Here is a 24616-nt window from a genome sequence, read left to right as displayed (position 1 = left end):
GCCATTTTACAACTTATCAGGCCATGAATCTAAGTTTTAAAAGTCCCTTAATATACTTAATCATAGTTGTGCTTATTTATTTTTTTTTATTTTTTTATTTTTTCTTTGTTTGAAATACAGAATGGTTTTTATTGGAACATTCATAAATTCATTAATTTAGCAAATACATATATCTGCTATTTGCAAACCAGTGTATCTGACCTGTGGAAGGAGTTAATAACTACTATATGCTGAGTAAAACATTTACATATATTCTTTAAATACATGGGGGTTTTTTTTAATTTTATTTTACTTTTTTTTTGAATTTTTGAATTTTATTTATTTTTTTATACAGCAGGTTCTTATTAGTTATCCATTTTATATATATTAGTGTATATATGTCAATCCCAATCTCCCAATTCATCCCACCACCACCACCACCCCCCGCCGCTTTCTCCCCTTGGTGTCCATACGTTTGTTCTCTACATCTGTGTCTCAATTTCTGCCCTGCAAACCGGTTCATCTGTACCATTTTTGTAGATTCCACATATATGCATTAATATGTGATATTTGTTTTTCTCTTTCTGACTTACTTCACTCTGTATGACAGTCTCTAGGTCCATCCACATCTCTACAGATGACCCAAATTTGTTCTTTTTAATGGCTGAGTAATATTCCATTGTATATATGTACCACACCTTCTTTATCCATTCCTCTGTCGATGGGCATTTAGGTTGCTTCCATGACCTGGCTATTGTAAATAGTGCTGCAATGAATATTCGGGTGCATGTGTCTTTTTGAATTATGGTTTTCTCAGGGTATATGCCCAGTAGTGGGATTGCTGGGTCATATGGTAATTCTATTTTTAGTTTTTTAAGGAACCTCCATACTGTTCTCCATAGTGGCTGTATCAATTTACATTCCTACCAACAGTGCAAGAGGGTTCCCTTTTCTCCACTCTCTCGCTGGCATTTGTTGTTTGTAGATTTTTTGATGATGCCCATTCTAACTGGTGTGAGGTGATACGTCATTGTACTTTTGATTTCCATTTCTCTAATAATTAGTGATGTTGAGCAGCTTTTCATGTGCCTCTTGGCCATCTGTATGTCTTCTTTGGAGAAATGTCTATTTAGGACTTCTGCCCATTTTTTGATTGGGTTGTTTGTTTTTTTAATATTGTTTCCTTTGCTGTGCAAAAGCTTTTAAGATTCATTAGGTCCCATTTGTTTATTTTTGTTTTTATTTCCATTACTTTAGGAGGTGGGTCAAAAAAGTCTTCCTGCGATTTATGTCAAAGAGTGTTCTTCCTATGTTTTCCTCTAAGAGTTTTATTGTGTCCAGTCTTACATTTAGGTCTTTAATCCATTTTGAGTTTATTTTTGCAATGGTGTTAGGGAGTGTTCTAATTTCAGTCTTTTACATGTAGCTGTCCAGTTTTCCCAGCACCACTTATAGAAGAGACTGTCTTTTCTCCACTTGTATATCCTTGCCTCCTTTGTCATGGATCAGTTGACCATAGGTGTCTGGGTTTCTCTCTGGGCTTTCTATCCTTTTCCATTGATCAATATTTCTGTTTTTGTGCCAGTACCATATTGTCTTGATTACTGTAGTTTTGTAGTATAGTCAGAAGTCAAGGAGTCTGATTCCTCCAGCTCCATTTTTTTTCCCCTCAAGATTGCTTTGGCTATTCGGGGTCTTTTGTGTCTCCATACAAATTTTAAGATTTTTTGTTCTAGTTCTGTAAAAAATGCCATCGGTAATTTGCAAGGGATTACATTGAATCTGTAGATTGCTTTGGGTAGTATAGTCGTTTGCCCAATATTGATCTTCCTATCCAAGAACATGGTATATCTCTCCATCTGTTTGTGTCCTCTTTGATTTCTTTTATAAGTGTCTTATAGTTTTCTGAATACAGGTCTTTGACCTCCTTAGGTAGGTTTATTCCTAGGTATTTTATTCTATTTGTTGCAATGGTGAATGGAATTGTTTCCTTAATTTCACTTTCTGATTTTTTTGTTGCTTGTTTATAAGAATGCAAGAGATTTCTGTGCATTAATTTTGTATCCTGCAACTTTACCAAATTTATTGATTAGCTCTAGTAGTTTTCTGGTGACATCTTTAGGATTATCTATGTATAGCATCATGTCATCTGAAAACAGTGACTGTTTCACTTCTTCTTTTCCAATTTGTATTCCTTTTATTTCTTTTTCTTCTCTGATTGTGTGGCTAGGACTTCCAAAACCATGTTGAATAATAGTGGCGAGAGTGGATATTCTTGTCTTGTTCCTGATCTTAGAGGAAATGCTTTCTGTTTTTCACCATTGAGAACGATGTTGGCTGTGGGTTTGTCGTATATGGCCTTTGTTATGTTGAGGTAGGTTCCCTCTATGCCCACTTTCTAGAGAGAGTTTATCATAAATGGGTGTAGAATTTTGTCAAAGGCTTTCTCTGCATCTATTGAGATGATAACATGGTTTTTCTTCTTCAATTTGTTAATGTGGTGTATCACATTGATTGATTTGCATGCATTGAAGAATCCTTGCATCCCTGGAATAAATCCCACTTGATCATGGTGTATGATCCTTTTAATGTGCTGTTGGATTCTGTTTGCGAGTATTTTGTTGGGGATTTTTGCATCTGTATTCATCAGTGATATTGGTCTGTAATTTTCTCTTTATTGTAGTATCTCTCTCTGGTTTTGGTGTCAGGGTGATGGTGGCCTTGTAGAATGAGTTTGGGAGTGTTCCTTCCTCTGCAATGTTTTGGAAGAGTTTGAGAAGCATGGGTGTTAGCTCTTCTCTAAATGTTTGGTAGAGTTCACCTGTGAAGCCATCTGGTCCTGGAGTTTTGCTTGCTGGGAGATTTTTTTTTTTAACATCTTTATTGGAGTATAATTGCTTTACAATGGTTTGTTAGTTTCTGCTTTATAACAAAATGAATCAGTTATACATATGCATATATACCCATATCTCCTCCCTCTTCATCTCCCTCACTTCCACCCCCCCATCCCACCCCTCTAGGTGGTCACAAAACACCGAGCTGATCTCCCTGTTCCTGCGGCTGCTTCCCACTAGCTATCTGTTTTACATTTGGCAGTGTATGTATGTCCATGCCACTCTCTCACTTTGTCCCAGCTTACCCTTCCCTCTCCCCATATCCTCAAGTCCATCCTCTAGTAGGTCTGCGTCTTTATTGCCGTCTTGCCCCTAGGTTCTTCATAACCATTTTTTCGTTTGTTTTTTAGATTCCTTATATATGTGTTAGCATACGGTATTTGTTTTTCTCTTTCTGACTTACTTCACTCTGTGTGACAGACTCTAGGTCCATCCACCTCACTACAAAGAACTCAATTTCGTTTCTTTTTTATGGCTGAGTAATATTCCATTGTATATATGTGCCAGATCTTCTTTATCCATTCATCTGTCGATGGACACTTAGGTTGCTTCCATGTCCTGGCTATTGTAAATAGAGCTGCAATGAACATTTTGGTACATGACTCTTTTTGAATTATGGTTTTCTCAGGGTATATGCCCAGTAGTGGGATTGCTGGGTGGTATGGTACTTCTATTTTTAGTTTTTTAAGGATCCTCCATACTGTTCTCCATGGTGGCTGTATCAATTTACATTCCCACCAACAGTGCAAGACGGTTCGCTTTTCTGCACACCCTCTCCAGCATTTATTATTTGTAGATTTTTTGATGATGGCCATTCTGACTGGTGTGAGACGATATCTCATTGTAGTTTTGATTTGCATTTCTCTAATGATTAAAGATATTGCGCATTCTTTCATGTGTTTGTTGGCAATGTGTATATCTTCTTTGGGGAAATGTCTATTTAGGTCTTCTGCCCATTTTTGGATTGGATTTTTCGTTTTTTTGATATTGAGCTGCATGAGCTGCTTGTAAATTTTGGAGATTAATCCTTTGTCAGTTGCTTCATTTGCAAATATTTTCTCCCATTCTGAGGGTTGTCTTTTCGTCTTGTTTATGGTTTCCTTTGCTGTGCAAAAGCTTTTAAGGTTCATTAGGTCCCATTTGTTTATTTTTGTTTTTATTTCCATTACTTTAGGAGGTGGGTCAAAAAGGATCTTGCTGTGATTTATGTCATAGAGTGTTCTGCCTATGTTTTCCTCTAAGAGTTTGATAGTGTCTGGCCTTACATTTAGGTCTTTAATCCATTTTGAGTTCATTTTTGCGATGGTGTTAGGGAGTGTTCTAATTTCATTCTTTTACATGTAGCTGTCCAATTTTCCCAGCACCACTTACTGAAGAGGCTGTCTTTTCTCCACTGTATATTCTTGCCTCCTTTATCAATGATAAGGTGACCATATGTGCATGGGTTTATCTCTGGGCTTTCTATCCTATTCCACTGATCAATATTTCTGTTTTTGTGCCAGTACCATACTGTCTTGATTACTGGAGCTTTGTAGTATAGTCTGAAGTCCAGGAGCCTGATTACTCCAGCTCTGTTTTCTTTCTCAAGATTGCTTTGGCTATTCGGGGTCTTTTGTGTTTCCATACAATTTGTGAAACTTTTTTGTTCTAGTTCTGTGAAAAATGCCAGTGGTACTTTGACAGGGATTGCATTGAATCTGTAGATTGCTTTGGGGAGTATAGTCATTTTCACAATGTTGATTCTTCCAATCCAAGAACATGGTATATCTCTCCATCTGTTTGTATCCTCTTTAATTTCTTTCATCAATGTCTTATAATTTTCTGCATATAGGTCTTTTGTCTCCTTAGGTAGGTTTATTCCTAGATATTTTATTCTTTTTGTTGCAATGGTAAATGGGAGTGTTTTCTTAAATTCACTTTCAGATTTTTCATCATTAGTGTATAGGAATGCAAGAGATTTCTGTCCATTAATTTTGTATCCTGCTACTTTACTGAATTCATTGATTAGCTCTAGTAGTTTTCTGGTAGCATCTTTAGGATGCTCTATGTATAGTATCATGTCCTCTGCAAACAGTGACAGCTTTACTTCTTCTTTTCTGATTTGGATTCCTTTTATTTCTTTTTCTTCTCTGATTGCCATGCTTAGGACTTCCAAAACTATGTTGAATAATAGTGGCGAGAGTGGGGAACCTTGTCTTCTTCCTGATCTTAGAGGAAATGGTTTCAGTTTTTCACCATTGAGGACAATGTTGGCTGTGGGTTTGTCATATGTGGCCTTTATTATGTTGAGGTAAGTTCCCTCTATGCCTACTTTCTGGAAGATTTTTGTCATAAATGGGTGTTGAACTTTGTTGAAAGCTTTCTCTGCATCTATTGAGATGATCATATGGTTTTTCTCCTTCAATTTGTTAATATAATGTATCACGTTGATTGATTTGCGTATATTGAAGAATCCTTGTATTCCTGGGATAAACCTCACTTGATCATGGTGTATGATCCTTTTAATGTGCTGTTGGATTCTGTTTGCTAGTATTTTGTTGAGGATTTTTGCATCTATGTTCATCAGTGATATTGGCCTGTAGTTTTCTTTCTTTGTGATATCTTTGTCTGTTTTTGGTATCAGGGTGATGGTGGCCTCATAGAATGAGTTGGGGAGTGTTCCTCCCTCTGCAATATTTTGGAAGAGTTTGAGAAGGATAGGTGTTAGCTCTTCTCTAAATGTTTGATAGAACTCGCCTGTGAAGCCATCTGGCCCTGGGCTTTTGTTTGTTGGAAGATTTTTAATCACAGTTTCAATTTCAGTGCTTGTGATTGGTCTGTTCATATTTTCTATATCTTCCTGGTTCAGTCTTGGAAGGTTATACTTTCTAAGAATTTGTTCATTTCTTCCAGGTTGTCCATTTTATTGGCATAGAGTTGCTATAGTAGTCTCTTATGATGCTTTGTATTTCTGCAGTGTCCATTGTAACTTCTTTTTCATTTCTAATTTTATTGATTTGAATCCTCTCCCTCTTTTTCTTTATGAGTCTGACTAAAGGTTTATCAAGTTTGTGTATCTTCTCAAAGAAACACCTTTTAGTTTTGTTAATCTTTGCTATTGTTTTCTTTGTTTTCTATTTCATTTATTTCTGTGTGATATTTATGATTTCTTTCCTTCTACTAACTTTGGGTTTTGTTTGTTCTTCTTTCTCTAGTTCCTTTAGGTGTAAGGTTAGATTATTTATTTGAGATTTTTCTTGTTTTTTGAGGTAGGATTGTATTGCTATCAACTTCTCTCTTAGAACTGATTTTGCTGCATCTGATAGGTTTTGGATTGTTGTGTTTTCATTATCATTTGTCTCTATGTATTTTTTGATTGTCTCTTTGATTTCCTCAGTGATCTCTTGGTTATTTAGTAACGTATTGTTTAACCTCCATGGGTTTGTGTTTTTTATGTGGTTTTTTTCCCTTGTAATTTATTTCTAATCTCATAGCTTTGTGGGCAGAAATGATGCTTGATATGATTTCAATTTTCTTAAATTTACTGAGGCCTGATTTGTGACCCAAGATGTGATCTATCCTGGAGAATGTTCTGTGTGCACTTGAGAAGAAAGTGTATTCCGCTGGTTTTGGATGGAATGTCCTATAAATATCAATTAAATCTATCTGGTCTATTGTGTCCTTTAAAACTTGTGTTTCCGTATTAATCTTCTCTTTGGATGATCTGTCCATTGGTGTAAGTGAGGTGTTAAAGTCCCCCACTATTTTTGTGTTACTGTCGATTTCCTATTTTATAGCTGTTAGCAGTTGCCTTATGTATTGAGGTGCTCCTATGTTGGGTGCATATATAATTATAATTGTTATATCTTCTTCTTGGATTGATCCCTTGATCATTATGTAGTGACCTTCCTTGTCTCTTGTAGCATTCTTTATTTTAAAGTCTATTTTATCTGATATGAGTATAGCTACTCCAGCTTTGTTTTGATTTCCATTTGCATGGAATATCTTTTTCCATCCCCTCACTTTCAGTCTGTATGTGTGCCTAGGTCTGAAGTGGGTCTCTTGTAGACAGCATATGTATGGGTCTTGTTTTTGAATCCATTCAGCAAGCCTGTGTCTTTTAGCTGGAGCATTTAATCCATTCATACTTAAGGTGATTATCGATATGTATGTTCCAATTACCATTTTCTTAATCGTTTTGTGTTTGTTTTCGTAGGTTCTTTTCTTCTCTTGTGTTTCCCACTTAGAGAAGTGCCTGTAGCATTTGTTGTAAAGCTGGTTTGGTGGTGCTGAATTCTCTTAGCTTTTGCTTGTCTGTAAAGCTTTAGGTTTCTCCCCTTCGAATCTGAATGAGATCCTTGCTAGCTGGAGTAATCTTGGTTGTAGGTTCTTCCCTTTCATCACTTTAAATATATGTGTCACTCCCTTCTGGCTTGTAGAGTTTCTGCTGAGAAGTCAGCTGTTAACCTTATGGGAGTTCCCTTGTATGTTATATGTCATTTTTCCCTTGTTGCTTTTAATAATTTTTCTTTGTCTTTAATTTTTGTCAGTTTGATTACTATGTGTCTTGTCATGTTTCTCCTTGGGTTTTTCCTGCCTGGGACTCTCTCTGCTTCCTGGACTTGGGGGGCTATTTCCTTTCCCATGTTAGGGAAGTTTTCAACTATAATCTCTTCAAATATATTCTCAGGTCCTTTCTCTCTCTCTTCTCCTTCTGGGACCCCTATAATGCAAATGTTGGTGCATTTAATCTTGTCCCAGAGGTCTCTTAGGCTGCCTTCATTTCTTTTCATTCTTTTTTCTTTATTCTGTTCTGTGGCAGTGAATTCCAGCATTCTGTCTTCCAGGTCACTTATCCGTTCTTCTGCCTCAATTATTCTGCTATTGATTCCTTCTGGTGTATTTTTCATTTCAGTTATTGTATTGTTCATCTCTGTGTGTTTGTTCTTTAATTCTTCTAGGTGTTTGTTCTTTAATTCTTCTAGGTCTTTGTTAAACATTTCTTGCATCTTCTCAATCTTTGCCTCCATTCTCTTTCCAAGGTCCTGGATCATCTTCACTCTGAGTATTCTGAATTCTTTTTTTGGAAGGTTGCCTATCTCCACTTCATTTAGTTGTTTTTCTGGGGTTTTATCTTGTTCCTTCATCTGGTACATAGTCCTCTGCCTTTTCATTTTGTCTGTCTTTCTGTGAATGTGGTTTTCATCCCACAGGCTGCAGTATCATAGTTCTTCTTGCTTCTGCTGTTGGCCCTCTGGTGGATGAGGCTATCTAAGAGGCTTGTGCAAGCTTCCTGAGGGGAGGGACTGGTGGTGGGTAGAGCTGGGTGTTGCTCTGGTGGGCAGAGCTCAGTAAAACTTTAATCTGCTTGTCTCCTGATGGATGGGGCTGAGTTCCCTCCCTCCTTGTTGTTTGGCCTGAGGTGATCCAGCACTGGAGGCTACGGGCTCTTTGGTGGGCTAATGGCAGACTCCTGGAGGGCTCATGTTAAGGAGTAGTTCCCAGAATTTCTGCCGCCAGTGTCCTTGTCCCTATGGTGAGCCACCGCCACTCCCCCACGTCTGCAGGAGACCCTCCAACACTAGCAGGTAGGGCTGGTTCAGTGTCCTATGGGGTCACTGCTCCTTCCCCTGGGTCCTGATACACACACTACTTTGTGTATGTCCTCTAAGAGTGGAGTCTCTGTTTCCCCCAGTCCTGTCAAAGTCCTGCAATCAAATCCCACTAGCTTTCAAAGTCTGATTCTCTGGGAATTCCTCCTCCCATTGCCAGACCCCCAGGTTGGGAAGCCTGATGTGGTGCTCAGAACCTTCACCCCAGTGGGTGGACTTTTGTGGTATAATTGTTCTCCAGTTTGTGCATCACCCACCCAGCGGTTATGGCGTTTGATTTTATTGTGATTGCACCCCTCTTACCATCTCATTGTGGCCTCTCCTTTGTCTTTGGATGTGGGGTATCTTTGTGGTGAGTTCCAGTGTCCTCCTGTCAATGATTGTTCAGCAGTTAGTTGTGATTCTGGTGTTCTCACAAAAGGGAGTTAGTGCACATCCTTCTACTCCACCATCTTGAATCAGTCTCCCACCTGTGCTTTTATGAAGTGCTGAAATATGTTTTAGCATGCTGAGCCACAGCAGTACAAGGAAAAAATGACTTTACAGAGTCCCACAAAACCTGCCAAGGCAAGCATAAATATAGTCAGTGTGAGGTCTGTTTTGTGTACAGTTTACATGCTCTAGGTTGGGCTTGATCTAAAGAGTTTGTATTAGCCCTCTTGCCTTGTCTGCCCAGGGAAGCAATTGTGGTAGAGAGGAAAATGTATACGATTTCCACCCAGAGCTGGGTTTGAATCCTGTTTCTGCTACTTATTTTCTATGAGATTTTAGGGAAGCCATTTTGCTCCTTTGAACCTATTTCTTCTATGACAATGAAAGGCCTACCTTACAGGGTAGCTGGGAGATTTGGCAAAGAGCAAGGCAGAGGTAAGTCCTCAAGAGAGGCTTGTTAAATTGAAACCACTTGCAAGAGCTGACACTGAACAAAAGGGTCAACAGCATTCTCCACCACCACCACCTCCAAAAAACCCCTACACACCCACAGTGTCCCTCAGAGAGGCCAGCAGTCAGAATGCACTTACGTCCGTATCTTTTGTAAATTCAGACACACCCCCACCTCCCAGTCAGCATAACTACCACCTCCTACCCACCCCCTAGAAACAGAAGAAGAAAGAGTTTAGAATCTGGGCAGGTTGCTTTAAAAACATTTCCAACCCTGATCTAATTTGTTATTATTATTTATAGAACAGTCTTCCTCTTCCTTCCTATCATCTTTCATTTTCCTTTGCACCTGCATCCAGAACCTTCCCAGGAAAGATTCCATTTCCAAATACTTCCATATCTAATTTCTAAGTCTCAAAGTAAAACCTTACTGTAGAATTGAGCTCCAACTGGGTGAAAGGCACCATGAGTGATATTGAGGATGTGAAGATAAACAAGACGCAGGCTCTACTTCAAGGCACTCATAGTCTTACAAATTTGAAAATGAGTTTTTTGCCTAGAACATAACTGCCCTATGTAACTGCCAAATCTTTGTATCAGCCCCTGGGCTCGGCCACCTAAGTCTCTCTCTTAGCTGCCACCATCATGTCCTACCCAGACACCTCTACCCTACACTCAGTCTTCTGGGGGAAATTCACCATAGTCTCATTTACTCCCTTTTTATAGATGAATGTTTTTTTTATCATGCATGAGAGTTTATTAAATCAGTTCGTTCTAAGTAGAGTTCACTAGAGCTTTCTCTAATGTTGCCCGAGGGCCCATTGCCATCTGGTCTGTGTTACAGGTAGACAGTATTATAATGAGATCTTCTGGTACCTAAATGGGATTCAAGTTGGATCTGGGTTGTATCATCATCCTCACTTTGAGTGCGTCAAAGCTGGACAAACTGGCTGGAAGGTTGCCAGTTTTCACCTACCCAACAAAGCAAAATTTACATTTCCTCTGCCCCACCCAGTGAGTGTTACATGTTTTTAGTGACTGGTTTATTCTGAAACACTTCCATCAAATTCAAGCATTGTTCTGGATGAACTGTGATCCAGAAGCAGAGGATCCTTCCCTGGTGAAATTACCCTAAGTCTTCAGATTTTAATAACTGTTTTCCACATGAAATAAATATTGACCATTCTACCCAACCATACATGCTTTTTGATTCTAGAAATTGTTCAATGAAAGTGTTAAACATCATCCTCAGATATACTCACACTCATCCACACTCACGCCCATAGAGTCACACACATTGCAGAGCCAGGACCATGTTCTCCAGGAGGAAAAATGGTCTCAGAACAATTGCTGCCTTCCTTTCATGTTGATTTCTTTATGAGTATAATTTTAATAAGATCCCAAATAATTGTTTGAGGGAAGAGGGAAATAAAAGAACTTATAGGAAGAGTTGGTCTGGATTTTGTTGTGGGAAGCTTATGCTTCCGTGACAGTAATAAAAGCCTGGGGGGGACTTCCCTGGTGGCGCAGTGGTTAAGAATCCACCTGCCAATGCAGGGGACATGGGTTAGATCCCTGGTCTGGGAAGATCCCACATGCCACGGAACAATTAAACCCATGCACCACAACTACTGAGCCTGTACTCTAGAGCCCGCGAGCCACAACTACTGAGCCTGCGTGCCTACAGCCCATGCTCTGCAACAAGAGAAGCCACCGCAATGAGAAGCACGTGCACCACAATGAAGAGTAGCCCCCACTTGCCACAATTAGAGAAAGCCCGCGTTCAGCAACGAAGACCCAATGCAGCCAAAAATAAATAAATAAAATAAATTTATATTAAAAAAAAAAGAAACTATGGGGGAAAAAAGCTACAGAACAAATAAGTATAAATGCAAGATTTGGGCTACTTTTAGGAGAAAGTTCCTTAACCTATTGATCCTTCCTTAGGTTAGCACTTATCATTTCACTTTAGAACTTTTCCTCAAGGAGAAATATGGAATAGAATCAGAAGCTACTTTTATTTTGACAGCACAAAAACATTCTTTCTTTAGCTCCCAGAGTCTTTAAAACTAATAAGACTGTCATTTGCCTTGGATTTAGCATTCACACAATCGTGTCTTTGATCCACAATGGAGTTTGAAGGAAAGATTCCATGAGGATGAAGCCAACATACCTCCTGAGCAGTGGTTCTCCAAGTGTGAGGCCCAGACCAGCAGCAGCAGCAGGAGCTTGCTAGAAATGCAGATTCTCAGGCCCACCCCTGTGTTTCAACAAGTAGTTTAAGTTTGAGTAGTTTCCTGTTTTTTTTTTTGTTTCTTTTGAGTATCCTCCTTATTTATTTATTTTTTAAAATCAATTTCGTTTACTATTTTTTTTTATTTGGTTGTGCCGGGTCTTCGTTGCAGCAGGTGGGCTCCTTAGTTGCCGCTCACCTGCTCCTTAGTTGTGGCATGTGAACTCTCCGTTGCGGCACGCATGTGGGATCTAGTTCCCTGACCAGGGATCGAACCCAGGCCCCCTGCATTGGGAGCTCGTAGTCTTAACCACTGTGCCACCAGGGAAGTCTCTAGTTTGCTGTTTGTAAGTAAGAAAACATGAGCTTCACCTTGCATGCTTATATGAAATCAATTCCTGGGAACGTGGTTACTGAAAACAAAAATGTGCCAAGGGAGACCGTAGCTGGTGGCCAATTGCCTCATACAAGTTTATAAAGAAATGAATCTCTGTTGTGTCCCTTGTGTGATTGATTGATAGAAACCCAGTCACTGACTGGGAGCTTGAATCAGCTGCAGGACAGAGTAATAATGTCCAATAGGTGAGCTAATACGTGATCCCGAGGGTGGAGGAGCCAAGGCTGCGGGTTCTCCTCTACTAGGGAGAAAAGAGATGTTCTTTTCTGTCAGGTAGTTCCCTAACTACCACCGACATAGTCTGTTCCATGGTAGGACAGAGCAGTCTACGTCCTGTGGATTTATGTACAACTACCGTACAACAAGCGTTCTCTTCTTGAGAGTTCTGAAGCAAATCTGTCTGGCTCTTCCCTTGAATGCAAATGTTTTGGCATACTTTGCTTTCCTAGGTAAGGAGTGTGCCTTCCTCATTGGCATTTTAATAAATATTTATTTGTTGGTTGACTGGTTCATTATTCTCCTTGTCAGGTAACGTGGCTGCTTCTAGCACCAAGTTCACACGCATACAGTAGCCTCCTAACTCTGCACAGAGTTGTGATCTACACAAGCCCCACAGTAGACTCATTGAACAAGTGGTCAGCACATCTAAAATGCTATGCTATTAAAGTGCTAGTTGCATAAACGCTCTCTTCCTTAACTTTTGTAACAGCCCACAGTGGAAGAAAGTTGGTGGTGGTGTTAGCACTGGTTTACAGATGGAGAAATCGTGACTGCAGAGCTGTTGTTCTGTTGCAGAGTGATGGGAACCTCCCAGTTACTTTCCTTCTCTGTCCTTCAATGGCTTCCCATTGTCCCAGTTCAGTACAAAGTTTTTAGTTTGGAAACGAAGTCTCTCCACAATCTGACATCCACCTATTTTTCCAGTAGAGTTTCTTACCCCTCCTCCACCCTGCCCACCCTAAACAGCAACAGAGTGAAATCATAAAACAATAGTCACTGAGCCCTTACTGTGTGCCAGGCTCTTTGCCAAGAGCTTCACATGCATCAGCTCATGTAATCCTCATAAGAGCTTCCATGAGGTGTAGGCATTATTACCACCTCCACTTTATAGATGAGGAAACCGAGGCACAGAGAAGATGAGACACTTGACTCAAGGCCCCATAGCTACTTGCAGGTTCCAGCACACCAGTCAGCCTCTGCCCACACGCTCCCTCTGCCTGGGTGCCCACGCCCTGCCTTAGGTGCCTAGCTGACCCTGACTCCTCTTCCAAGGCTCATGGATCATCATCTTCAGGAAGCCTTTCCTGGCCCTGCTCCCCTAGTGGAAATGTCCCCTCCCACTGGATCCTCATGGTTTCCCAGGACAAAGCTCTTTTGTACCACCTGGTACACTTTTTATCTCACCTGATACACTAAGCCCTTTGAAGACAACAGCTGGTTTTTAAGCTCTGTAACCACAGAGCCTGGCATGGTACCTGGCTCAGACTGAGACGTGCTCAACAGATGCTGAAGGAATGAATGGATGGAGGCTTTCTGATTCCTGCTCTGGGTGTTTACCCACTAGACTAGTTGGGGAGTGGCCAGGAGTCTGGGAGAGTCACTGGTCCATTGCTTTGTCCAGTCCGTGTCCCTTGGGCAGATTTCTTCAAGCCTGAGGTTTCTAAGTCCAAACAAGATGAACTGTGCACCATGATCTGTTGAGGGGACAGCAGCTCAGGCTCTTTGGAAATACAAAGAGGGCAGTTTGTGGGTTCACCTAGAAGGCCTAAAACAGCCCTACGTAAGCTGGAGCCCAGGAACAAAGTTCCCTCATGGGGATACCTCCCAGTAACAGAGCCCTGTGGCGGTGTCCATTCTACGGAGCCAGGATCAAGCTCCCCCATGCATTCTGGTCTTTGAGGAAAAGCTGGTTCCACACAATGCAAAAGGACCTGTCAAGGGTATCTGTGGGACCTAAGTGAAGTTCACTCTCATAGTTTGGCAAGCTGTAGCTTCAGACCATCCATCCCAGAACATGATAAATGCTTCTGACGTTTGCTTCAGACACAGCCTGCTAGGACGGCTTTTCAATTCTCAAATGCAGGAGTGCACCTTATTGATCAAGTGTCTTTCATTAAAGGTTGCTGAAGCCCCTCAGCCACAGGAGTAATGCCCCCACTCCCAGGCCCTCTCCCCAGGCCCAGCCTTCTGGGCAAGGAGGATTACTGTTGTTGGATTATGGGTATATACCTGAATTTGTTGGGGTTTTTTTTTCAATTCTTACCATAAGCATGCTGGAGAAGACTGCAATTAGGTAAATCTCACATTTACTTGGTACTTCTCTCCCTAAACTCCATCTGATTCTTCATACACACATTTTAAGAAAATAAAGAGAAAGCATGTCCTCCAAATAATCCTCCATATTAGAATTTACCATTCTGCTTTGAACCTGTATCCTGCTGCCAGCAAGGGCTTCCCTGCCAAGGTAGAGCCAGTTAAGGGAATTAGAGGGGGTCAGTGGTTTGCCTCTGGCCAGAGGTGGTGGGAGATTTTCATTAGCATTTGCTCCTTTGCCCCCCACTGGGCTTCAGTCACCCCCTCCTCTTATCAACATGTCCTTCACCTCCAGGGGCTGCCCAGGTTTATCAGATCCCATGGAGTTCTTCCAACAAGAAGGCAGCATGAGCTTGGGGCTCTTTGGAGCTAAGCCGAGAATTCAAGTTGCTTTGGTTCTAAGCCTAAAACCTGAAAATAAAGTAATCTGAAATGGAAATGCCACCTTCTCCCTTTTCTGTTATAAGTAGTCCTGACTTTCTCCACCCTCCCACCTCTGCCTGTGCCTCCCTTCCTCAGCCCTGGCCTGGGCTCTGTGCATAATGTGCGTTTCATACGTGTTCAGTGGAATTGGACAGATGCACTTCTGAGTAGGGAGGCCTTTTGGAGGAACTCACAGCGAAAGCATTGGAGTAATTGTGGCTAGTGTTGCTGTGATTGAACTTTCTTCATATTTTTATTGAATGAGAATGAAAGTCTCTAAGACTTATTAAGGGTCCAGGGTTTGGGGACCGAGGTACTGGCGTCACATCTTCCTCCCGCTTCCTTCCTCCCTCTCCTTCCCCTCTTTTAGCATGAGAAGGTCAAGAGAATGTGGAGTTGGGCATGGCAATCCACTGAGTACGTCAGGCTTCGATGAGAGTTACATTTACCCTGAATGTCAGCTAAGACTGTTCCAGATTTCAACCTCTTGGCCCTAAAGATCCCTCAGGTGCTTTTTCTCACAAGGACAAGTCCCTCCTTCTTCTCTTTCCTAGAACTAGGGCTGCAGATTTGCAGGCTGGAGAAACAGCCCAATCCTGGAGTGTGCATTCATGCCCACGGCTTTTCCAGGAGGGGACTTTTCCAGGAGGGGACTCGGTCCCCTGCATCGACCCCGACCTCCCCTGGGGGCCTGGAGAAGGACGTCTTCTCTCCCAACACCAAGCATGCAGTCCTGTGGGCCTGGAAAAACCTCAGTGCTGAGCTTGAGGGGGTTCTGTGCTGGCTTTCCTGACATCTGTCCCCAGGAAGCACTGAGAACCCGGGCTAATGCTGGCACCCCTAGGTTCTACTCAGGTCTCATCCATACGGAGTGCTGCCAGGAATAAAATTATCATCCCCTGAGAGATGCACATATGTAACGGAACTTGGGAGCAGCATGAACAGTGTTCCTAAATGACAGTTTTATAAAGAAAATGGACTGAAGTGATGAATGCCAGAAAAATACACAGCTAATTATTAGATGATCACAGCTGTTGCCTTTTTTATTTAGATAACTACGCTGTTTATTATGGTGCTTTACTAAATTCCATGGTGGACCTGGTAGCTAGTATTTCTGGATAGTCCCCTGACAGGGTGATTTGACTTATTTTCAGAGTTCTGGGTGTTATTTATCTAGGTCAAAGGCCAGAAGCAGTGGGATAGTGAAATTCCTGGGACCAAGGAGAACTCAGTAATGAGGGACAGAAGACACTAAATCAAGTGTCAGGTTAGCAAGCTGAAGTCTTCATATTTATAATAAACTGGGCTGCAGAAAAGAAAAACAGCTTTTCCTTGGCCCTGTTGGTGGCCAAGCTGAACAGCATCTTTGGTGACAGACGAGCTGGCATCAGCAGAGGCAGCATTTCTTGAATGCTCGTGATTAACAACAGCTCTATTAGTTAGCTCTCCAGTCATAACCCATGAGTGAGCTTTACGGTAAATGGGCCCTTTATTAACTTATTAGTGCCCAAATCCAAAATGAGTCCACTTGAAAGAATTCTAATATAAGGAGTGCCCATTGCTGCTTTTCTCAAAAATTTCTTCTCTGATCTTTTATCTTTTGAATGGGTATTTCCAAAGATAAAATAACCACAATCACCAGAAACTAACCACAATAGTTTTCCTACCCAGTATTCAGAAAAATCTCCATTTGTCACTTACCCAGGATTTACCAAAAATCAGGCAGCAGAGAGAGTGGGTGGCAGTTGGAAGACCTAAGCTAACTTTGTATCTATACAGATTGGGTGGCCTCGGGCAAGCCTTGAAGCCTCAGCTCTGTAGTGTATGGTGGGATGATGCTTTCTCTCTGTAGCTCTCTCTTACGGACACAAACGATTAAGAATCTAGTGACTAGGTCTTCTGAACTCCCAGGTCAAAGGTGGTTAAAGGGAGATCTGGGAGAGCAGAGATCATCGGCTAGATTCCTGAGGACACCGTACAGCGCTGTCATGAATGAGGGCTCAGTGTGATGGTAACTATTATTTACTGAGGACGTACTTTGTGCCAAGTACTTAGCATGATTATTTGCTTAATAATCTTATAAAGTCCTCCAGATAGGGGCTATTATCTCCATTTTATTGTTGAGGAAACTGTTAAAATAATATGTTGCTAGTCACACAGCTCGTAAGAGCCGGGACGTCCTGACTTCAAAGTTCATGATCTTTCTAGATGTGGCTTGCGGGATATTAAGTCACTTGTCCACAGATGCACATCAGTAAAAGGTACAACCAGAACTCAAACCCAGGCAGTGGGTCTCCAGAGCGTGTGCTCCGAAGCTCCAGGCTCTGCTCCACGTGGTCAGAGGCAGGACACGCAGACAGTGAGCGTTCTTAATATTGGAGAGGGTCAGAATCCCACATCCCACTTGACAGAGGATGCCTGTGTCTTAGGATGTAGCTTTTTTTTTTTTTAATATGTATTTATTTATTTATTTATTCGGCTGTGCCGGGTCTTAGTTGTGGCATGCAGCATGTGGGCTCTTAGTTGCGGTGTGTGGGATCTAGTTCCCTGACCAGGGATCGAACCCAGGCCCCCTGCATTGGGAGCATGGAGTCTTAACCACTGGACCACCAGGGAAGTCCCAGGATGTATATTTAAACAGCTTATCCATTTAAAATAAATATCCTAGCACTGAACTAAGCGATGGGCCTTTTCTAACAGGCTGCTGTCAGAGTCTCAGTCCTTGCTGACAGACTAGCCCCTGAAATGTGCCCATCTCCCTCCTCAAATCCTGGCCAGCTTTTTTCCCAGCCTGCTAATTGGCATAAGGGGCCCCGCTCCCAAAGGCTGCCTGGCCATGAGCCTCACGGGAAGGGCTTGTCCCCTGGCTTCGTTCTCCCTCCCTCCAGCACTGTGGTCCCCTGATGGCTGCCTGGTGACAGATGCTGGTGATGGAGGGCGTCAGGGAATCCCCCATCCCCACTCCCCGAAGCACTTCTTCGCTGAGCACCTCTCATTACGGCCCCATTTCTGGTCTCGCACGTGTTCTCCCACACTTAGCTCTATTATGCCACCACTTGTCTCCTTTCCCAGCCCGGCTGTGAATAATGTAAATCTTTCCTCTTGATAGCATCGCTGCTCATTATTTTCTGTCTGGCACCACAAGAGCTTACCCACTGGTACCTCTGAGAAGCCAGCCACCCACAGTGCAAGGACAGTCCCCCCCACCCCATCTCTGTAAAGGTGGTTCAGTGCGGGCCCAGCCCCAGGTGGGAGAGGTTCAAGCCCTGCTGGCTTTGGTGGGAGGACAGCACTCTTTCTTTGGCTCCGACCCAGAACACTGTCTGTAGGAGGAGTGGGTCAGGGGCCACCGCCCTTTCACCTTTGCCAGGCAACTGGCTTTGGACAAGTCTCTTGAGTACCCTCTACTGAGCGATTGATTTTATCAACACAGGGCAGGTGCTGCCCCCAAACAGGCCCGGAGTGCCCTCAGCCTCCTGAAGTCTGCCCTCTGCCCCCCAAACTCAGCACTGGTTCCAACTGCTCTGGACCTCCAGGTGAAGATAGCCCATGGTCTTCGAATATGTCATGTAGGATTATTACTGTGGTTTTATGCAAAGAAATACACTCCAATTTTGTTCTGTAAGTAACAACTCAACTGTGCCTAGAATCTCCGGAGTCCCTCAGTGTGACCCTGTGATTCTGTAATGGTAACGATGTTCAGTGGAATAATGACTTTGTAACCTAATGTTTAAAAGCTCCCTCTGTAAATTTAGGAAGCACAACCTGCTTGGTTCTCCCTGGACTTCCCAGTATCGGAGTTATTTGAGACCTCCAAGATTATTACTATTTGGAATTTGATTCCATGGTCTCCTTAAAAACTTCTGGAAGCTTTCAGGCACATGAAATCATCAAGATCTTCCTCTAGAAAAAGTAATTTCAGATTATTTCTAGAAATTTTACCAGAAACGTGTTTAAACTTTCTCCTGTTCTAAAACCCAATTTTAATCTGTTTCTTTACAAAACATCTTTGCCTGTCTCTCGTATCAGGTTAAGCAAGCACATTTGGCAAATCAAAAGGGGGAAAGAAAGTCATATTTGTGGGTTTCAGTGTGCCAGTGGTGGATTAGCAATAGAATCTTACATTATATTATAAGGAGGAAACCACTCTTTAAATAATGGCTGGAAAATCACACCCTTAATCCCTTTCAGTGTGTTTTAGAAATTGGCACTATTGTAAAAATCTCTTACAATAGATTTGTCAGAATGTCCTAAGCATAGAAGAATATGGAAGGTTGCTGAATTTCTTGGTAGATCAGAAAAGCAAGTGTGTTGAGAAGAATACATATTGAGAAGTATATACTGTTTAAGATTCCTGTCTCTTCAGTCATCTTACTTGGAATGGTTGGAGAATTTTCCTGAAGTGGCTAATGTACCATAAGTAGACAATGTGAGTACATCTATCACGTGTGATCAAGACAGAAAAGAAAGGAATAAAATAAGGTAAATACCTCATTTAGCTTTTAGAGCCTCAGATCAAATTCTACATGGATTACTCACCTTTACAGACGATGTAAGTAGACTGTATATTCTTTAATTTAGGCGGTGGGGGAGGAAGAAGGAGGATATTTTATTCTTTGTCTCTCTTGTCACTGTGGATGTGTATGTTCATTAAATTTTTTTTCCTTTAATTAAAAAAATTAAGCCTTGGAGAAAGGCTTCTAATGCCATTAATTTGATGTAGAAAGTCTACTTTATACTAGTTGGTTTGAAGAATATGAATTCATTCTTTTTTTCCTCCCTTCTTTTTTTCTTTGAAGAATGATATTTTACATTTGTATGTTGCTCTAGAGTCTGTCTTTCTTTCTTTATTTCTTCACACCTGTCCTGCAAGGGAGGTGACACAACTGGCCCACTTTAGGGGTAAGGAAACCAAGGCTCTTGCCTTAGATGAATAGCCACACCACGGTGGTGATGTTTGGATAAGAACCCAGTCTCCTGGCTCCTAGTTTACGGCAGGCAGTGCCCATCACACCTGGAACCTGTAAGAAAGGAGAGGTACTTTAGGTACAATGGACCCTTTTGTTATCCCTCCATGTTTTTCCCTCAAGAGCTGAATCCCATCCAAACATACGCAGAAACCAAGAAAGGCTTCCTGGGCTGTGCTGAGGGCAGCGTGGCACTGCCTCGGTCTTCCCCGTCGCTGTCATCAGGCAGGGCTGGACGTCAACTCAGTCTCTCACCTGGACTTCACTCTCAATCATCTGAGGCTAAATCGCCCTTGAGAGATGGGACGGTGGATATTGACATGGCTTACGTTCATCACCAGGAGTCTCAGTGTCACCACCGCTGCCACTCTGCCTCAGCGAGAGGGACACAGGACTCTGGACCGAGTCACCAGTGCTCCCTGGCTCTGCAGCTTGGCTGTTCTGTCTCGGGAGATGGCTCCTTTGGGTCTGGAATCCCTTCTGATGGTCTCACCCGCCCTACTTGCCCCACCATCCTTCCTGCTGGCAGATTTTGGTGAACCCATCTCACATGCCTCTGTGTGCCTTGGAGAACCATTTCCAGATGTGTTTTAGGAACTTAAGAGTAGATGTGGAAGGTAAAGATAATTCTGATACTGAGGATTGCTGTGTCCTCTCTGTGTCCCACTACCCCACCATCGTCTGTAGTCTTTCTCTGACTGGTGAGGGACCCTTCAGATGGTCAGATTTGCCCCCAGCCCTCCTGGGCCATAGAGTCTGAAGAGAGCCTGCGGCCGGACAGCTTGGGGGTAGAGAGATAGGCAGTGAGGGGCCTCCCTGGTCCTCACCGTGCGCTTGTGCACTGAGCCTTGGGATGGGGGGCGTGGGGGGGGGAGGGAGTCTGGGTGACCACGTGGGCGGATCTGCCTGTCAGTGGGCTGCCCCGAAGGCTGTGGCAGTCGGCGCTGCTTCATGTTGATGGAGAGTCTGTCCAGTTCAGGCGCAAAGCTCTGCGAGTCTCACATATCCGCTCTCCATCAGTCCTGCCAGGCCGTCCAGTAGGAGGCGCTGGAATGCTTAATGAGCAAGACAGGAAGACAAGTGCTGCCTGGAGCAACAGCTGTCTGCCACCATCCACTGAATAATTAGATAATTGCGCCAAAGCGGGGTCTCAACCAGGGAGAGCTTTGGTAGGTGAGGTGCTAAGCTAGTCCCAGAGAGTCAGGGCGTCAGGCCCACACTCCCCCACTTTGGGCCTTTCTAGCTCCTCTGCTGCTGGGCCTAAAATAGTGACAGTTCGCCTTGACCCTGAGAGCTGGGGAGAAGGCTATGCGTGTTGACAGCTGTGGGTACCCTCTACCCAGGGCAGCAGTCAGAGGGAGGATTGACGTACATGTTGCCAAGAACCTACCAGTGTTTGCAACAAAAGCACAAACTGCTGGCAAGAAGTCGGGAGACTTTCTTGATCACAAGTGGTATCTCCTAAGCACTTTAATTACAGAGGATTAGCAGGAAGTGGAGTGCTGGGCTCAAGGAATAATGACACAAAGAAACGAAGCAGAGAAACCCAATTTCCTTCCTTTAAGGGGAAAAAATTATCCATTTATTTAAATGAATTACAAAGGAGAGAATGGAGTGTGACATTTCCCTCAGCCCAGAATTCAATGGATTTTTTAAAGAGCTGCGTATCTCCTTGGTCAGACCAGAAGCTGGGATCTGCAGCCTGTCTGCAGAAATTGAACTGCAGGCTCGGAACTTCATTAAGATTCAGGAGCCTTCCCCCTGGACAAATGACTCACTGATCCAGCCCCTTCTCTCCTGCTTCTCCTTGCGGGCCCTTGCCTGGCTTAGCTCATATTTTACATTCAGCACCTCTAGTTACCCAGAAATTGCATGCAAAATTGTGAAATAGAAAAGCAGTGGGCCATGTGACTCCATCAGTTCTGCCTGGGGTTGCATCATCCTTGACTTGTAGTGTTCAGGGGCTGGGCTAGGAGGTTTGCTTACAGAAAGACCAGAGGCCCCAGACACCTACCAAAAGCTGCAGTTTGAATACATGCTCTTAGCACACCTGCTGTGTAAGTGGGGCAAATCTATAGAAATGAATGGAACTGAAATAAGATTGGAGACATTCATGGTGAACAAGAAAATTGCCAGAATGGAATGTAGACAGAAGTGATGGTTACTGTCATATACGCAGTGACTATGCGTGAGACTTGACGGGTTTTACCAACAGGAGCCTTTTAAGGCCCAGCGCTTAATACCCAGCTCCATCTGCAGTGATTCCCCCATGGCATCCTGTTTGTGAGTCCAGGGCAAGGAATTCTAAAACCTTATCATTCACACTGTGATTGGAAAATGCTAGGATATCGTGATTCAGACTGTGGCAATACAGGGAGGAGGAGGAGAAGGAGAAACAGGAATCAGGCACCCACCCTGTGCTCAGTACTTCACATGTCAATTCATTTCATTCCCACAACAGTCCCATGAGATAGGTGGTGTTGTCCCTAATATACAGGTGAGAAAACTGAGGCTCCGAGAAGTTTGACTATGTACAGGAGGCAATACTTGGCATAATGGAAAAAGTATGGGTTTTGGAGTCAGAGGTGGGATCAGAGCCTAGCCTTACCACCCGCAATTTCTGTAGCATCTGTTTTCTCATCTATAAAATCTGGATGCCTATGCACTGGCCTGTTGGGAGGATTAAATAAGATACCATAGATAACAGCACAGCCTTAGCACACCATAGACCCTCAGGAAAAGGCGGGTACCATTGTATGACCTCAGAGAGAAAACCAAGAGTTGCACCTTGAGGGGTCAGCCTCATCCCAACCTTCCACCATGACCCCAGCCTCCGGATCCACACCTGAATACCATTCTTAAGTGATGAGAACAAGCCCAGCCGGGACACAGTGCAGGCCCATCCGATGAGCCCAGTGCCCTAGAAATTCTTTACCTTTCAGCTTTGCCCACTGCAGATGAGTTCCCATGCCTCAGCAGACACGGCTGAGATAAGCAGGAGAATGACCTCACTCGGTATGCACAGTGTAGATTATTCTCTGAGCACTTCTGTATGTTTGAAATCCTTTATGTAAAATTTTACAATCCCTTTCCCCAAAATTGCATGACTGAGATTTCATCAGGCCTGAACATTGATTAGACGAAGAGGGCATGACACAGAGAGGAATTTAAAAATAACCCTGAATATAGCATCAGGATTTGCCACATTGTATTACAAAAATCTCCTGTCTCTGTGTCTGTGTGCCCTGCTACTCTGTGTATTATGTGTCCTTTGCATCCCCAGGGCCTAGCTCAGTGCCTGGCTCATAGAGTAGGTGAAGTAGCAACGCAGTAACAAAGAGCTGGTAAGGGAGCAAATGCTGGCCATTTCCCTGGGATTTGAGCCTCTAGAACTGTGTGTGTGGCTTCAGCTTGACTTCTGCTCACCTCAGAACTCTAGGGCAAGCAGTCCATTCCCACAGGTACCCCGCTCAGCCCTGGGGTGGGGCTGAGCTGGGCTGACCACTAGAAATGTCCATGTTCAATGACTTAGGAGGTGGGTTAAAGGGGCACTGCCGCCTGTTTCCCACAGAGACACACTTTCATCCCTTGAAATGATCATTTCTCTGCACTCACTTAATGGGATCCCAAAAAACATGTTTCAAACAAGTCTTTTATCACTGTTGCCCCTTGGAACACATTTCAAATGCTGGCCATTAAAAACAGGCCGTTTCACAGGCTTCTAATGATGACACTAATAACTGTGGGTTTTTGTCTCTAAGAGTCCTGATGGGCAAGACTCAAGGAGTAAATTACGGAGCTAACTTTTATGTCCAGGGTTTATTGATCTGTGAGCTTCAAGGGAACTACGCCAGCCCCCAAACTTGGCAGTCCAGATTACCTTTTCATCTAAGTAATTGGGCCACCTGGGTACAGTTAATTTTCTATTTATATTAACAGGAAGACAAAGAACATGATGTGCCAGTTCTGTAATAAAGTAACAGACTTATCAAAATATTCTACCTGGTAATTATAAATAAATTGAGTTTTCCCATGACCCGCTGAGGGTTATGCTGCTAATTCATTGTGCATTTTATCATAATTCGTCGCGAGAAGATTCCACGCTGCCATGTATACTTGTGTCTCCAGAGTACATAAAGGTGCTCCATCATGAAGTATCCAACTATCTTAATCCCTGTCATTTCCTGCTTTTGTTTCTTAACAGGTGAAAGTCATGCTTCGCATTTGTTCCACGTTGGCTCGCGATACCTCGGAATCCAGCTCTTTCTTAAAGGTGGACCCACGAAAGAAGCAGATCACCTTGTATGACCCCCTGACATGTGGAGGTCTAAATGCCTTCCAAAAGAGAGGGAACCAAGTTCCTCCTAAGATGTTTGCCTTTGATGCGGTTTTTCCACAAGATGCTTCTCAGGTGGGTACAACCCCTTCTCAGGCTCAGGCAATATTGATCAGTTTCAAGAAGCTTTAACTATTCACTAGGACCCATGAGCTGGGAGGGTATCTTCCAGAGCACTCTGATGGGTCACTTCCACTGTCTACACAACAACTTTTGGAAGCCAATTTGAGTTCCATTGAATAGTTCAGTCCTTTTGAATCGCTGGTGTCACACCTTGGGCAGGATTGTTGTGCCAGGATTTCAACAAAACATACGCTTGGAGAGAAGGAAGAGCGAGCCAATCAGTGAATGGCAAACAGAAGCAGGAAGAGAGCAGGCAGAATTGGAAGTTTCAGGTACAGCTGCATCGAGGCGCTGGCAACTGGTCCATTAAGACCCCACCCCTGCCTGGGCTTCTGGGTGTGAGCATGTAAGAGGGGAAAAGATGTTTCACGGAGCTGGGTTAGAATTAGGCAGGGTTTGGGACTTCCCTGGCGATCCAGTGGTTAAGACTTCGCCTTCCAATTCGATCCCTGGTCAGGGAGCTAAGATCCCACATACC

General features: G+C 43.1%; 1 protein-coding gene across 3 annotated transcripts in view; it reads left to right on the top strand.

The window, feature by feature from the left end:
• Positions 1-24616, top strand: part of KIF26B (kinesin family member 26B) — a 496534-nt gene that overhangs the window by 373441 nt on the left and 98477 nt on the right. For all 3 annotated transcript variants that reach the window (XM_082339855.1, XM_082339856.1, XM_082339857.1), the window contains one exon: positions 23884-24090. In XM_082339855.1, coding sequence (XP_082195981.1) covers positions 23884-24090 — 207 coding nt within the window. The remainder of the gene's footprint in view (positions 1-23883; positions 24091-24616) is intronic.

This window comes from Balaenoptera borealis, assembly GCF_965194805.1.
Source record: "Balaenoptera borealis genome assembly, chromosome: 1".
Classification (NCBI taxonomy): domain Eukaryota; kingdom Metazoa; phylum Chordata; class Mammalia; order Artiodactyla; family Balaenopteridae; genus Balaenoptera; species Balaenoptera borealis.
This window is presented reverse-complemented; position numbering and strand designations above follow the sequence as displayed.